The sequence below is a fragment of the Scomber scombrus genome, chromosome 10 (assembly GCF_963691925.1).
Source record: "Scomber scombrus chromosome 10, fScoSco1.1, whole genome shotgun sequence".
NCBI lineage: Eukaryota > Metazoa > Chordata > Actinopteri > Scombriformes > Scombridae > Scomber > Scomber scombrus.
Window position 1 is genome coordinate 8,689,940 of NC_084979.1, and position 13,384 is coordinate 8,703,323.

General features: G+C 38.9%; 3 protein-coding genes across 4 annotated transcripts; 2 read left to right on the plus strand and 1 right to left on the minus strand.

Annotated features, from left to right (window-relative positions):
* Positions 1 to 1,376: 1,376 nt before the first annotated feature.
* Positions 1,377 to 2,015, plus strand: smim1 (small integral membrane protein 1). Its single transcript, XM_062427778.1, has 2 exons — positions 1,377 to 1,563; positions 1,727 to 2,015. Exons 1-2 carry the CDS (start codon positions 1,472 to 1,474, stop codon positions 1,854 to 1,856), a joined length of 222 nt encoding a protein of 73 aa, XP_062283762.1. The 5' UTR covers positions 1,377 to 1,471; the 3' UTR covers positions 1,857 to 2,015.
* Positions 2,016 to 4,032: 2,017 nt separating this feature from the next.
* Positions 4,033 to 7,308, minus strand: mad2l2 (mitotic arrest deficient 2 like 2). Its single transcript, XM_062426915.1, has 8 exons — positions 7,020 to 7,308; positions 6,503 to 6,621; positions 6,320 to 6,391; positions 6,121 to 6,221; positions 5,917 to 6,011; positions 5,543 to 5,616; positions 4,805 to 4,897; positions 4,033 to 4,627 (listed from the first exon to the last, which is right to left on the minus strand). Exons 1-8 carry the CDS (start codon positions 7,057 to 7,059, stop codon positions 4,589 to 4,591), a joined length of 633 nt encoding a protein of 210 aa, XP_062282899.1. The 5' UTR covers positions 7,060 to 7,308; the 3' UTR covers positions 4,033 to 4,588.
* A 2,215-nt stretch (positions 7,309 to 9,523) lies between these two features.
* Positions 9,524 to 12,730, plus strand: LOC133987855 (solute carrier family 25 member 45). Of its 2 annotated transcripts, none has more exons than XM_062427327.1 (7): positions 9,524 to 9,625; positions 9,995 to 10,078; positions 10,159 to 10,202; positions 10,288 to 10,359; positions 10,498 to 10,686; positions 11,362 to 11,596; positions 11,950 to 12,730. In XM_062427327.1, exons 2-7 carry the CDS (start codon positions 10,042 to 10,044, stop codon positions 12,228 to 12,230), a joined length of 858 nt encoding a protein of 285 aa, XP_062283311.1. In that variant the 5' UTR covers positions 9,524 to 9,625; positions 9,995 to 10,041; the 3' UTR covers positions 12,231 to 12,730. The 2 variants fall into 2 exon arrangements, with proteins under 2 accessions (XP_062283311.1, XP_062283310.1); XM_062427326.1 differs by having other exon boundaries at positions 9,532 to 9,625; positions 10,023 to 10,078.
* Positions 12,731 to 13,384: the final 654 nt, after the last annotated feature.

A 13,384-nucleotide genomic window follows, 5' to 3' on the forward strand; every position in this document is an offset into this window, starting at 1 on the left:
TATCCTCAACAGCCAACTGTATAGTATCCATGAAAACACTCATGGAAACAACAGTGACGTAAGGAAACCACATGCCAAGTATAAATATGAGGCTACTAGTGTGGTGTGTTTATTAGAAATCCATCCTCTTTCCAGAAAATGATTTACTTTACTTTAATTTGTGGAATATTTAGACAAGTATTGAGGAAATAGAAGAAAATATGGCCTAAATGAGGGTAGCACCACAAAAGTTTGGAGTTGGTGTTTTGTTTCTTCGTACTTTTTGATAGTTGGTGCTCTGTTCCCTCAGAGAAATGCCTCTGTATTAGATGTGATGATGTAACAGACAACTATCAGGAAGAAGCTTGCACTTAATTTATTCTCTGAGTGCAGACAGTATGATAAATGCATACGATTTTAAACTTTAACTTTTGAAGTTTGATGAAACAGTGTGCCTTGATTTCTTTGGGAATTCATTCCCTTTTTGGGTGGATACATTGGTTGTGCAGAGGGGCAATGAAAGCAACACAAGTGCTGGCTACAGTCTTCTTTTGGGTAGCTTAGGGCCCATGGATGCTACGCAGGTCTTCTGTGAAGTCTCCAGTTTGAATCCCTTCTTCTGTCAGTGATATAACAGGAAATATGTACACACTATACACTATACTGTAACAGTTTTCCTGTTGCAAATGTGCTAAATGTGACATTTTAAAGTCATTAAGTCATCACATTGGCTTTGGGACATTTGAGATATCTCATCTTGTATATATCTGACTAAATGAGTAGCTGAAATAGCTGAATTTTTTTTGCAGCCCACTATCTCCACAGGATGTGTTGCAACTGGAGTCTAACCAAACAACTCTGAGCTTGAATTGTCCTTTACGACTGTGAAAGAGTCATATAAGCAGGTGACAGAGAAAAACTGGGAGACAACCAATAGATTTACATCTTACGACCTGAACACATTAACTATGGCCAAGGTCTCATTCCTAGCAGGAGGCACAACTCTTTCAGTTTCACTGGTAGTTTTAAACTCTCACTCATACATGTGAGCACACAACTGAATTTTTCTGAAGCAAATCCCATGGCTGTTTAATCTCATTATTTCAGTCGTGTGGACTGGTTAAACAATGTAAGTACTTGATTGATTATGGAAAATGGGAAAGTGTGTCTGAACTTTTAACTGGTATTGTAATTTATTTGCACACATTTAAGACTTCACAAGAAAGTGCTTTATCATGTGCAGACGTCAGAGGCAATGATGATTTTCCTTTACAAAATAATCAAACAGAGTGAGTTATTCATTTGTCTCATTTAGGTCATGTTTCATTGTTGTCGAGATGCCTTATAGTGATTTATGAACATGAGTGTTCTGCCCTTTGTCACAAATATAGACATCCTCACTGTGTCAAAGAGCACAAAGTTCATGTGCTGAGCAGTGAAGCAGTGAGTTAACAGTGATTCCTGGCAGCTGAGGAAAGAAACGACTTCCCACATGGACTCTAACACTGCCGGCAACGTGAAATATGATCGCTGGAATGAGACCGTCAACATGAATGAAGAGGCCTCACAGTCCACTACGATGAGGTGAGACAAAGGGTCCATCCTTCGTGGTGTGGAAGTTAATCAGAGCACAATGGGACACAGAAGAGAGTATGTGGTGGAACTAGGATATAAAATAATGTTAGAATGACAATTGTCAGCTGTAAGCTGTGTAACCTGACTCTGCTTTCCTCTCTGATGCATTCAGGATCTACAACAGAGTGTGCAGGCCTATTGTCAGCAGTGGAATAGCAGTGAAGGCAGCAGGAGCTTTGTCTGTAGTGGTGTCCATGTACATTCTAGGATATGTAACAGGATACTACATCCATAAGTGTTGATGATGGAGACAAGACATTTCAGATGAACCACGTTAATGGGAAACCAAATCAACTGAAGAACAAGTTACATTTTTGATGGGATTCCTCATTGTTCATATCAACATTTTTGACACACGGGAACTGAAAGTTATGTAAATTAAATCTATATTCTGATTAATATCTGTTGTCTATGAGATGCTTTAACCTAGTCGGGGTGAGTGCAGGGTTTGCCGATTTTGCAACTGCCTGGAAGTAAATGGATTATTGAGTAGGTTGAATATCTAAATATGTAAACCTTTCCTAGCAGTTTAGGACCTATTTGGCCATCAACCTTCTTCTTTGGTCTTACATTGTCTGTCTCTTCAAAACAACCACTTCTCACATACACCATCACATCCTTGAGCAGTCACTCAATCTGTAACAGTACCCTTCATAGTTCACCTGCGAGCAACCACAATAGAGAGCATATCGCAATTCTGTCATGTGTTTGGGTATTAATGCGTTGTATTCATCCAACAGCTAAATATAAGTTCTGACTGACCATTTAACCTAAATCCAGTTCATGAAACTCCATAAATGTGTTGATTTCAACACCTAGTTGGTCTGTCAGCTATTTGGGGAAACAGGAGTATGCTGAACAGGAAGTAATGAAATGTATTTTTCCAGCTTGTCTGCAGTTTAAGTAACCATGGCTGAACAAAGAAAACAGAATCGCCCACCAGAACTCCATTTATGTCTGTCATTAAAATTACATTTGCACTGATAAAAATAACCTGCACTTTGAATGTGTAGCTTGTGACGCCTTCTACAGTCTTATCACGAGTTAATGTGTAATGAGAACCTCTTGGTCATTAACTGAAATAGTCTGGCTAAATATTAAAGTGCTCAGAGTCATCAAGAGATTGCTCAGCATCAAAGCTCTGAGCCTGATACGACTCTAAAATTATATAAGTTCTAAACAGCACAACTATCTATTGGCTTTACCTGACCAGCCTGAGTGTGCACATTTGTGTTTGAATCCTGTCCACACTAATAACTGCAGCAAATAGTAAAAGTAAGATGACGCCAATAGAATTATTACCTAAAATAATGGAAAATACTGTTTTCTACCAACTGCAATTTACAGAATTATTAGAACTTATAAACTTTAAGCCTATGAATGCTTGAGTCTTGAAAGTTAGAAGGACTAAACTGCACTGAGGTCAATGAATCTTCTTCTGAGTTTGTGAAGATTTTCAGTCATCTGTGTGACATGTTAGAGATGAATGGTTTTAGCTTTTTACCAAAGGCCATCGTACTACTGACTTGCTTCAACAAAGGAAGAGGTTTCTGCGGGTGTTCAATCATGATCTAATAACCTTTTACATATTAAAAAACATTGATATCCTATATTTAACTGTTGCTTTGTCACAACACCAAAACATCAATTTGTCACATAACAATGGACAGGAACATTCCAAATGATTGCAAATGTGCACAAGAATACACACAAAGGAACGCAGGAACTCACCCGAAAGGTATATTATAGTCGGGTTGCAGTGCATGAACCGCTCATTACAAAGCTGAATGCACATTTGAAAGTTCAGTGGTGCAAAACCCACAGGCACTGGTCTAAAGAGAGACAGTCAGATGAGTCATCTTTCACCATATTCTCAACAAATGCTGTACTTGTGTGGCGTACACAAAGAGAACAGTACCGGTTTGAATGTTTGACCCCTACAGAGAGGGGATCCAGTGGCTCGGTTACACACTGTGGGGGGCATTTTGCTGGCATCGTTTGGGTCCACTTGTCCTTGACAGCGCTCTCCACCACCATCATCTAAAGACCAAATGAGGCAATATCTTTTGGAAGAATGGTGTTCATACTTCCAGTAGAGTTCGGAGCTTGTAGAATCAATGCCAAGGAACAATGAAGCTGTTCTGATGGCAAATGGTTGCCCAACACTTTACGAGGACACTTTGTTGTTTTTTCTTAAATTTGTGACTTGTCTATAAAAGCACTGTGCAGGGACGAATGAGAGAAAATTCCAAATACAAGAATTTAAGTCCTTAAGCTGGCTACAAAAAAGGGTTTACAAGTTGCGATACCTGCCAGAAGGCATGTTACTAAGTACAGACTATGTAGGCTGCCTAAACCTTTGCACATGCCATGTTTGTATTTTGGTTTGACAAAGAGTAACTATGAATTAATGTTTGCTGAAAAGTGTTTTTTCCATATCCTAGAGAGGCTGTTTTTACATATTTTCAATTTTAAAAAATGACCAAAATATGTTGTTTGTCAAGGGGTGCCCAAACTTTTGCATACAACTGTACCAGAGGTTTGTAGACTGAAGCTGTTTGTGGTGGATATTTGAACTGATACCAGGTATCGATTTTCAAGGCATTGTATTTCCACTGGAATTTTATTTTCATGGTGAAACAATGACAATAAAAACAAATAAACAAACAACACTATACATATAACACAATAATATAACCATATATGTGCATATTTGTATGGAATTAAATCATGTCGGCAGAGACAACAAACCGTCTGGAGCAGATTTTACTCCAGATGAAATGTCCGGCCAGAGCATCAGTTCAACCTGCAGCTTAACGTGTGCACTTCACCAACACATTCCACAAAGATCATCTCACTCTGTCAATCCCAAAACTCATGCTCCTCCCTGACTGTGGCAACTCTTTCCAACGTTGTCGCAGATTGGCACATGCAACAGAGTTTCTTTTTTTTTAAAGAAATAAAAAAGTACTTTTTATGTTTTCTGGGCTCTCTCTTCCACATAGAGCTGCATCTGTTAAAGACAAGGAACAACATATCAATGAGAGCAAATGGGTGAATTTGAACATGACATTAATTACAATTCAACAAAACACAAGTCACATGAATCAGTCCACAAAGTGTGTCCCAGAGTGTTAATTTGATCAGTGAGGCTCAGTGAATTTTATTGGTGTGTGGTTCTTCTGCTCACTTTTACTATGTCAGATGTCATGGTCTTCAGTGGGATCAGTCTAGGCTCCTGCATGTGGACCTCCTGTTCATCAGCAACTATCCATGGGAAATCCTGAAGAAGCAAATTTATAAATGTAACACAAAAGACACAACTGCAGTAATTGTGTGGTAAAGGCGCCCTCTGGTGGATAGTTTTATTCATTAGTTTGATTTTCAATAATCTGCACAGTCTAAGCAACAGGAGAGTGAGAATCGTATAGTCAAAGAAAAGTTTAGCCGCAATTGTGCTGAGTATTTTCTTCATTTATGATGCACCTTATTTGCCATTCCCACATCTGATGTCCCAGATCGTTATTAGCTTAATTATGTCAGATGGCTGATATGTATGTTTTTTGTGTTTGAGATACTGAGATATAGTTTATCCTGGCCTTTGGTGTGAGGTTACTGTAGTGGAGAGAAATGTAACCCCCATTTGCCTGTAATTAATGTGACCACAAGGTGGCTGTTGTTGGAATAATAAGTAAATGTGACAATAAGTAATAACACAACTGTAAATTAATTCTTATATTTCCGTTGTCTTTAGAACCACATGACCCAGAATTGTGTGCCTGTTGTGGTCAATAAATCCAACAAACCAGAATTAAATGAAGTCTCATCTCTGACTGGATATCTGCGGTGATTCACCTGTTCTGACTCAGATAGTCCCACACTGTACGATAATTAACAATATGTTGTTCTATGAGTTATAAAACCTCACCTTGATAACTTGAACCTTCTCCATGTTGCGTGTCGCAGCATCTCTGGTATGTACTAGTACTGAAAATGAACACCCTGTCACAGAAAAAACAACAGATCACATAAATGATTCATGTATAGCCCCACCTAAATATCTTTTAGGTGGCTGATAATCTCTCTCACAACAAGCCATTGTCATCAAAGGCTTAATTCTCCTCTAATGCTCTATGTTTAATACTTCTACCAGCTATCTGAGCAGGACTTTCAGCACAGATAGTTACAGAGACTTATTCAAGACCCAGTAGACTTTTATACCCTGGGCATATGCATAGATGTTCTAACTAAATCATACAAGTGATCTCTACATAATCCTCTAATGAATTTCAGTGACATTACCTGGTGGGTTATTATTTAAAACAGCATCACACACACTGATCTTTAGGATGAATGCCCTCAGCAGCTGTTCCACATGCGACAGTAATGTGTCTGAGCTGTAACAACAAACGCACAGGCTGTTAGCGACCACGATCACCCTGATAATGTACCACAAAATAAGCACCTTATTTACAGTCTTTACTGATAAAAAGAGAAGGTGTATACCTGATGGACAGCAGTGTCGGTTGGGAAATCTCAAACACAAATCTCTCGACTGGATGATGCTCCTTGTCCATGATGACCACTACAACCTTCTCTGCATCATTCTGGGAGGAAAACAGAAGATTCAGCTGTGTTTATAAGCAGATGTGAGGTGATGCATGTTCATCCTGAATTAAGCTGTGAGCATCAAGTCATGTCTTACCTTCTCAATGAGTGGCTTTACACAGTGAAGTGTATCTTGGATGTACTGGTTCAGCTCTGGGTGACATGACATCTAGACAATAAACACACCAAAGACAGAAGCCCACTCAGTTGTAGAGATACAAATAGGTAAGACTCTCTTGAAATCTGTTAGAACAGCAGTACCACATGTATCCATCTGTACCTGCACTGGTACATTATACTTCTTTCTCTTCTGAAATATTCCTGAAGGATAAACTTCACGGACATACAGGATGAGATGAATGGCAACTTCCAGGAACTCACACAGGATGTCAGCAACCACTGGAAAAGAGGAATCAATGAGATAATAAGACCTCCCATACATCCCCTTTATTCGTACCTTGAGAGACAGTTACACCAAACTTCAGCCAAATATCCAGAAATTTAGTGATGCTTTAAATATCATGACCAGCAACATAGGGGGACAACATGTAAGGCAGATTTGATTGAAGGAAACCGCTCATCTGTATTATGCTGATCCGAATTGACCATCATATTCCAATGAATCAGAAAATGTCTTGTTTCAAATTTATGTTGATAAGATAAATCTACTTATATCAGGGTCAAATTAAACTGCCAAATATATCAGCTAAGTTTTGTTGACGTTTTAGAAATAGAGACTGGAGACTAGACTTAGAGGATGTCTTTTGGCGCCAGTGTGATTGGTTTGGTTGCCTTACCTTGTCCAAAATTGAGGTCTTGCCTTGTAAGAGTTGTCATATTTTCTTTTCCAACAACTGTCACCAGAAGTAAAGATGTAATTTTCACTCTGGGTAGCTAACACGGCAGTCAGTCGAGCCTTATCTTCGGGGCTGTTATCTGTTGCACATCCTTTGCTGAATGAAACGACGGAAATAAAACGACACTTTTAAAAAGACTAACAGAAGAAAAGCAAACACTTTTTAAAACGGCCTGAGAATTAAATCCACCTCACGACCCGAAACGCGGGTTTTCTCCAGCGTTATCAACGCTATTCAAAGCTCTGCTGCGCACCGCAATGACGTCACATTCGTTGTTTACAAGACGCTTGACGTCCATTAGTGATGACGTTTCATACTGACATTAGCCAATGTAAAACAAAAACATTACAAAGAAAGCAAAAACATGATATTATTATATGTTCACATTAGAATTCTTCACAGGTTGAAAAGAGTTTTCATTTACATGTGTCCCATTCAGAGGTTTACAATTTAAATTTAACATTTAAATGAAACACTCAGTGCTCACAAGTACTTACAATAAAGCAAAATAACAGAGAGATTATGACTGCTTTTAAGCTCTATAGGTGGCAGGCTACTGTCCAAATATATCATCATCAATATGCAGTCCAGTAGCAGCATTTCCATAGTTATTCTGTCAATCACCATTTATACACGCCTGGAGTGACACACCAACTCATCCCTGTGTGTCATATAGTTTAATGCACTCTAATTACATACTGGGACTGATGCTGAGTAGAGCTCAGACAGAGCTCAGACAGAGTACAGACCTAATTCCACTTACTATTCTCTCTGTGGAGACTGAAGATCCCTAAATACCATGGGCATGAAAACTGAACGCTGAAAACCTAAAAAAAATACTAACTCAGCCAAAATGATTGATTAACAGCTCCACCTGGTGTTTAAAAATGTCTTAAACTTTTTATGCACCACAGCCTATATGCTTTTGCATATGTGTAGCTTATTTGGTTAGTGTACAAGTGATATTGACTATAGTTTGACTGATATGAATATTAAATGTTGTAACTTTTTTATATAGTGTTGTATTTTCCCCTACTTTCACTACTGGGGCTTGGTAGCCTACACAACACAAATACATTGCAATCTGGAAGCATATGTGACACACTTTTCTGTTATTATGGCTCTATTTCAGCACATTTAGTTTGAAATGAAACCACAAGGTTATTGCATGAACAGTGAAAGAATCCCGGTGCATTTTTTTTACAGTCCCCCAGTTTTGGGAGAAGGCAGCAGGACAATGATCCTAAGAAAAGACAAGGGAACCAAGGAGCTGTATAGGACAGACAGTGGAATGCTGTTGAGTGATCATGTGACTCACCAAACCTCATTCTAACTTGTTGAAATTCAGCAAAATAGCAAAACAAGGCCCAAGGCTGATTTTGGTCTGAATGCAGCTAAAACCTAAGATGGATTCAGTACAGCAGGGAGGATACAAAATGTGTGCTGATTTCTGTGGGATGTTTGTGTTAACCTGTAATTACTTTCTGTTTCTTAAAACCTGGAGGTCTTCGTATTAAAAAGGATCAAATAAACCAACTAATAGTTGAGAGCCAGCATTGAAACCTCATAGATTAATTTTTAAATCCTATACCTTGTAGTACAGAGCCAGCTTGTGCCTGTCCAGTTACTTATGGACTGCACTGATGCACTGTACTGATAAAGGTCTTGAAGGTGCTGTGCTTTGATGAAGTGAGGCAGTACATCATATATGGTTTAAATCAAGTAGTAGCTGTTGATTTAAACCATATATGTGTCCTTGATGTGCAGCTCTCTGGAGATACAATACAACAACTAAGTTTATTATTTATGTTTTTTTAACTGTTAAAAAAAGAAATAACCTCAACCACAGTCATTCTTAATTGGAGCTGTTAACAACTCATAGACATCTAAAATGTGACCAGGATTATGCACTGTCAAATAAATGTAGTGGAGTCGAAAGGCATATTTACTCTGAAATGTTATGCTCTAATAAGGAGAATACAATGACATTTACAGTGAAATATATCAAATAAACCTTTAAAGGCATTGACACAATTGTACAATATTCTTACTTTTTACATTTTAGTTCAGCTGTTTAAAGATTGTGTGTTAAATTTGGCCATCTAAATTTCGTTGAACAGGCAGGAATAACTTAAAGTTTATCATTATTATTATTTTAATTTTAAAAGAAAGTCATGTAAAACAGGAAATGGTGTTTTTTCACTCACGATGGGTCTGGTTTTGACCCTCTGGTCGGTAAGTCTTTTTCCTAGGATGGCGAGGTAATGATCCGCCCTACTCTGCCTCTGATTGGCTAGTACTCGTTGCATTCCTTGGTTGGTTTGGTTTGGTTTAGGCATGAGGAGTGAAATTGGTTAGCGTTAGGGGTAATAATATCACAGTCAGCCAATCAGACGCAGAGAAGGCTGGTCGTGACTTTGCCGTCCTAGGAAAAAACAATACCTTTGGGGTCATCAGTCATGGTGATCGGCAGGAAAAACCGCAGGAAAAATAGTGATCAGGACTCCTCTGTAGATGTTCTAACCATGATGTGACTCTAACCTAAGGTAGGCCAGGTTGTGTTATTCAAAGGTTGTTCTTGCATGACTTAATTTCATGCAAATAATAGACGACGATAACCTACGTATGCAACGGGGTTTTACTCTCGAAATGTTTTGTTTATGCTGTATTGGAAAGGCTGAACACAAGATCAAAAGTTGTGCAAAATTCTCCCTACTCAATCAGATGATGTCAGTCAAATCCTCAACAAACTAGGCTTGGAAAAAATGTTATACTATATGTGTGAAAAAGCCATTTTGTTGGACTTTAGACTGATAAAAATCAAGCTTAGTCAGTTCTATATGTCCTTGGTCTTCCAGACAGCTGGATTTATAACAGCAATAAAGATTTATTGACATTTTAAAAAAAAATCTCAGGTCGAAACCATAATGCTCTTATTTACAGGTCTGAAATCCTGCATATCATGTTTATTTTGGAATTCCTTGCTGGGAGCATCTCAGGTAACCAAAAAAAAAAAATTGATTGAGAATAGATTATTGATTTGTTTACATGTGGAGGTATAACTTGTCTGTTATTGTAGGTGCAGTGGGATTGGCTGTTGGACATCCACTAGACACCGTGAAGGTTGCAACACACACTAACTAAATGCCATTAATTTGACAAAAGGCATAAAACTAGCCTTTTCTGACACCTTGTGTTTTATTTGTAGGTGCGTCTGCAGGCTCAGAGTGCGTATAAAGGGATATTTCACTGTGTGGCTAAAACATACTCTCATGAAGGGGTGAGTGTCACATCCTCTTTAGATTCCACCAGATATCATTGCATTTAAAAAAAACCTCCAGCCTCCACCAGCAAACACATGACAGTAAGAACTAATGTGTGCTTATTCATCTCTTCATTCATTCTTTTATCACATCAGCTCCATGGATTCTTCAAGGGCATGGCTTTTCCCGTGCTGACCACAGGCCTGGTCAGCTCCGTTGTGTTTGGCTCTTACAGTAACGCTTTAGATTACCTCACTCAATCTCAGCGTGGTGACCGCAGCCAAGGTAAACCGGCCTCGGCTGCACAGGTCTTCACTGCCGGCTGCTTCTCAGGCCTGGTGCAGGTAAGAAAAGCAGATGTTCACTGGCTGATCATTCTCAGGGTGTTGTGCATGTACTGTATGCTCCTCACCTACTAAAGGACAGGCGAAGAGAGGAGGAGCTCCAAGCATTCAGATGTTGTGTGAAAATATGACTAAAATGTTAAGTGCTGTTGACTTCTAGGGGTTAGAGTGTTCTTAGATGACATAAAGGAAACCTGTTAGAGCAGGGTAAAGAATGTAAGGTTAGACCTGATCCAGTTGCTGGAGGAATGGCCACATGTTCATGAAACTGGAGTGGCAATCATTAGTAATCATCATCTCAATATATAATTATTTATAATGAAATGTCATGACAATCCGTATTCACAAAGTAATGAACATGTCAGCCAGTGCAGTGAGGCTCTTTGGTGTGTTTTCAATAGTCCTGTAACAACAATTGAGGTCTATGCTACAGAGGAATAAGATATTAATAATAATAATATAATGTCAGTAGGATCAATTCATTGTTATTCTTTTTTTATAGCGTGTTTTAACAGTAAGAAGCACACTATTTATCCTTTAAGGGGATCTACTTTTAAAAGCTTATTGTAAAAATACTACTACTAAATAAAGTTTAGCACTGATACTATATCCACACAGCTTGCACCATCAGGCATAATTTGTGTGCGCTGACCCTTTAACATGATCTGTTCCCAGGCTTTTGTTTGTGCACCCATTGACCTGGTGAAGGTGCGTCTGCAGGGTCAAACCACTGCTAACCGATACCGTGGACCCTTTCACTGTGTGGCTGTCATCCTAAAGGAGGAGGGACCCAAGGGCCTCTTCAAAGGAGGATTGGCCCTGGCACTGAGGGACATCCCCTGTTATGGACTTTACTTTTTGCCTTATGAGGTCACTCGTAAAGCTCTGACCAAGAGCGGCGAGCAGCCAGGTCAGTTGACCGTGACTGTGAACAGTGCTGATGTTCAACAAATTTATAACCAGGGTAGTTTGTCAAGTATAGAGGGTCATTTCTGTTAGGAAAAAAATGGATGATATGTTAAGATTGATAAGTATTTAAAAAAATCTTTACTCAATTATGAGATTATAAGTAAAATGTTTTACTTAAGATAAGTTACTTGTATCAGTGGGTCCACATTTTGGTGTGAGCTGTTGTTAACTGCTGTCGAGGAAGTTTGGAAGTTTTGGAAATTTTGCTGAAAATCTCATTTATTTTGCAGTAATTTTGCAGAACATGCATAATTTACTAAATTAACATTGATTGCTACATTTTCCGCCCTTCAGGTACATCTGCAATATTGATTGCAGGCGGTATTGCAGGCGTGGTCACGTGGGCCTTCGCCACACCCATGGACGTGGTGAAAGCCCGGCTCCAGATGTCAGGGGCTGGTGGCCGAGAGTACAACGGGGTCCTCCACTGCATGAGAGTGAGCATCAGAGAGGAGGGAGTGAGGGTCTTTTTTAAAGGTCTCTTACTGAACAGTGTGAGAGCTTTTCCTGTCAACGCTGTCACCTTCCTCACCTACGAGAGTCTGATGAAGATTTTCTTCCCGCCGTCAAGATGACCTCACTTTTTACAGTTGAATAGAAACACTCCTCGCCTTGCAAAAACAAACATCTTCCCGATAGTGTTTAGATTTACCATTTGACTGTAGATCAGACGTTCTCAGGTTTACCTAACGTTATTAGTTGATGCTGTCTGGTTTAAACACTTTGACGATGACTATTGAAATACTGTTTTTAACTCTTAAATCTGTGGAATAGGTCATCTCTCATCCAGATAGTGTCTAACACCTTAATGCACTTCGACTAAGGACCATTTTTAAATTGTGACTTGAACAGTATGCTGTGATAGAGGATGTTAAGCTGCTCATGTGTGTTAGGACTCATTCATTTTACTTGACTATGTGAAATGTAAATGTTTAACCACAGCACCATATTCTTAATGTTTTTCACTATAGTTTCTTTTTTTTCTTTAAATTTTAAACCATGTTATTCCCATGAACTGGACACAAACAGTGATGGATTTCCTAATAAACAACCAATACAAATAATGCAACTAAATTCATCCTGGTGACTGGTCCAGTGAGTTATTGTAGTGTTTTTTCCATCATACAAAAACTTCAGATCAGAAAATCTCTTCATGTTTTGGCTCAATTATGTTCATTCAGTCTTTGTGTAATTTCAGTGTCCTATGCAGGAAACCTCATAATTTGTTTTCAACCTGAAAGTATGTCTGCTGTTGCTCTAACTGAGGCTGATGATTGATCTGTTGTTCACAGACAGCTGATGATGATGATGTGAAGGCTTCAAGTGTTCATTCAGTCACCTCTCCAGGATCTTTGCTGATTCACTGATATAATGTTTCCAATAGCTGTAGTGTTTGATGTCATACAACCCTTCAGTTTTCCTCTCTGAATAGGGGGCCTGTGATTAGGTTACACGAGCAGAAAATGTGTTGAATGGTTTGTGGTAAGTTTTGACTCTGGGATAGGTTGTCCCTCATCAGTTAGCAGTGTCTGTCTTGGCCTCAGGCTTGAATGTTTTTGTCAATTCTTTATCCGCTTCTCGACCCTGAGTGCCCCTCAAGACATGCACCTCTTCTTTTCTGTCATCCTCTTCACTAACCGTGCTCTGTGTAGGATGGTTAAAACCTAGTATGTGGACCTTGAGTTACAGCTGCTGTAATCAACATTTAGAATAGATCAAATGACTGTGT

Bases quoted from the DNA above. Each gene is read 5' to 3' on its own strand.
- smim1 (XM_062427778.1), top strand. From the start codon at position 1,472: ATGGACTCTAACACTGCCGGCAACGTGAAATATGATCGCTGGAATGAG. The intron at 1,564-1,726 runs GTGAGACAAAGG...TGATGCATTCAG, and splicing joins TCACAGTCCACTACGATGAG to GATCTACAACAGAGTGTGCA.
- mad2l2 (XM_062426915.1), bottom strand. From the start codon at position 7,059: ATGACAACTCTTACAAGGCAAGACCTCAATTTTGGACAAG. The intron at 6,392-6,502 runs GTACAGATGGAT...TTTATTGTCTAG, and splicing joins AGTATAATGTACCAGTGCAG to ATGTCATGTCACCCAGAGCT. The intron at 6,222-6,319 runs GTAAGACATGAC...TTTTCCTCCCAG, and splicing joins TAAAGCCACTCATTGAGAAG to AATGATGCAGAGAAGGTTGT.
- LOC133987855 (XM_062427327.1), top strand. From the start codon at position 10,042: ATGTTTATTTTGGAATTCCTTGCTGGGAGCATCTCAG. The intron at 10,360-10,497 runs GTGAGTGTCACA...TTATCACATCAG, and splicing joins AAACATACTCTCATGAAGGG to CTCCATGGATTCTTCAAGGG. The intron at 11,597-11,949 runs GTCAGTTGACCG...TCCGCCCTTCAG, and splicing joins CAAGAGCGGCGAGCAGCCAG to GTACATCTGCAATATTGATT.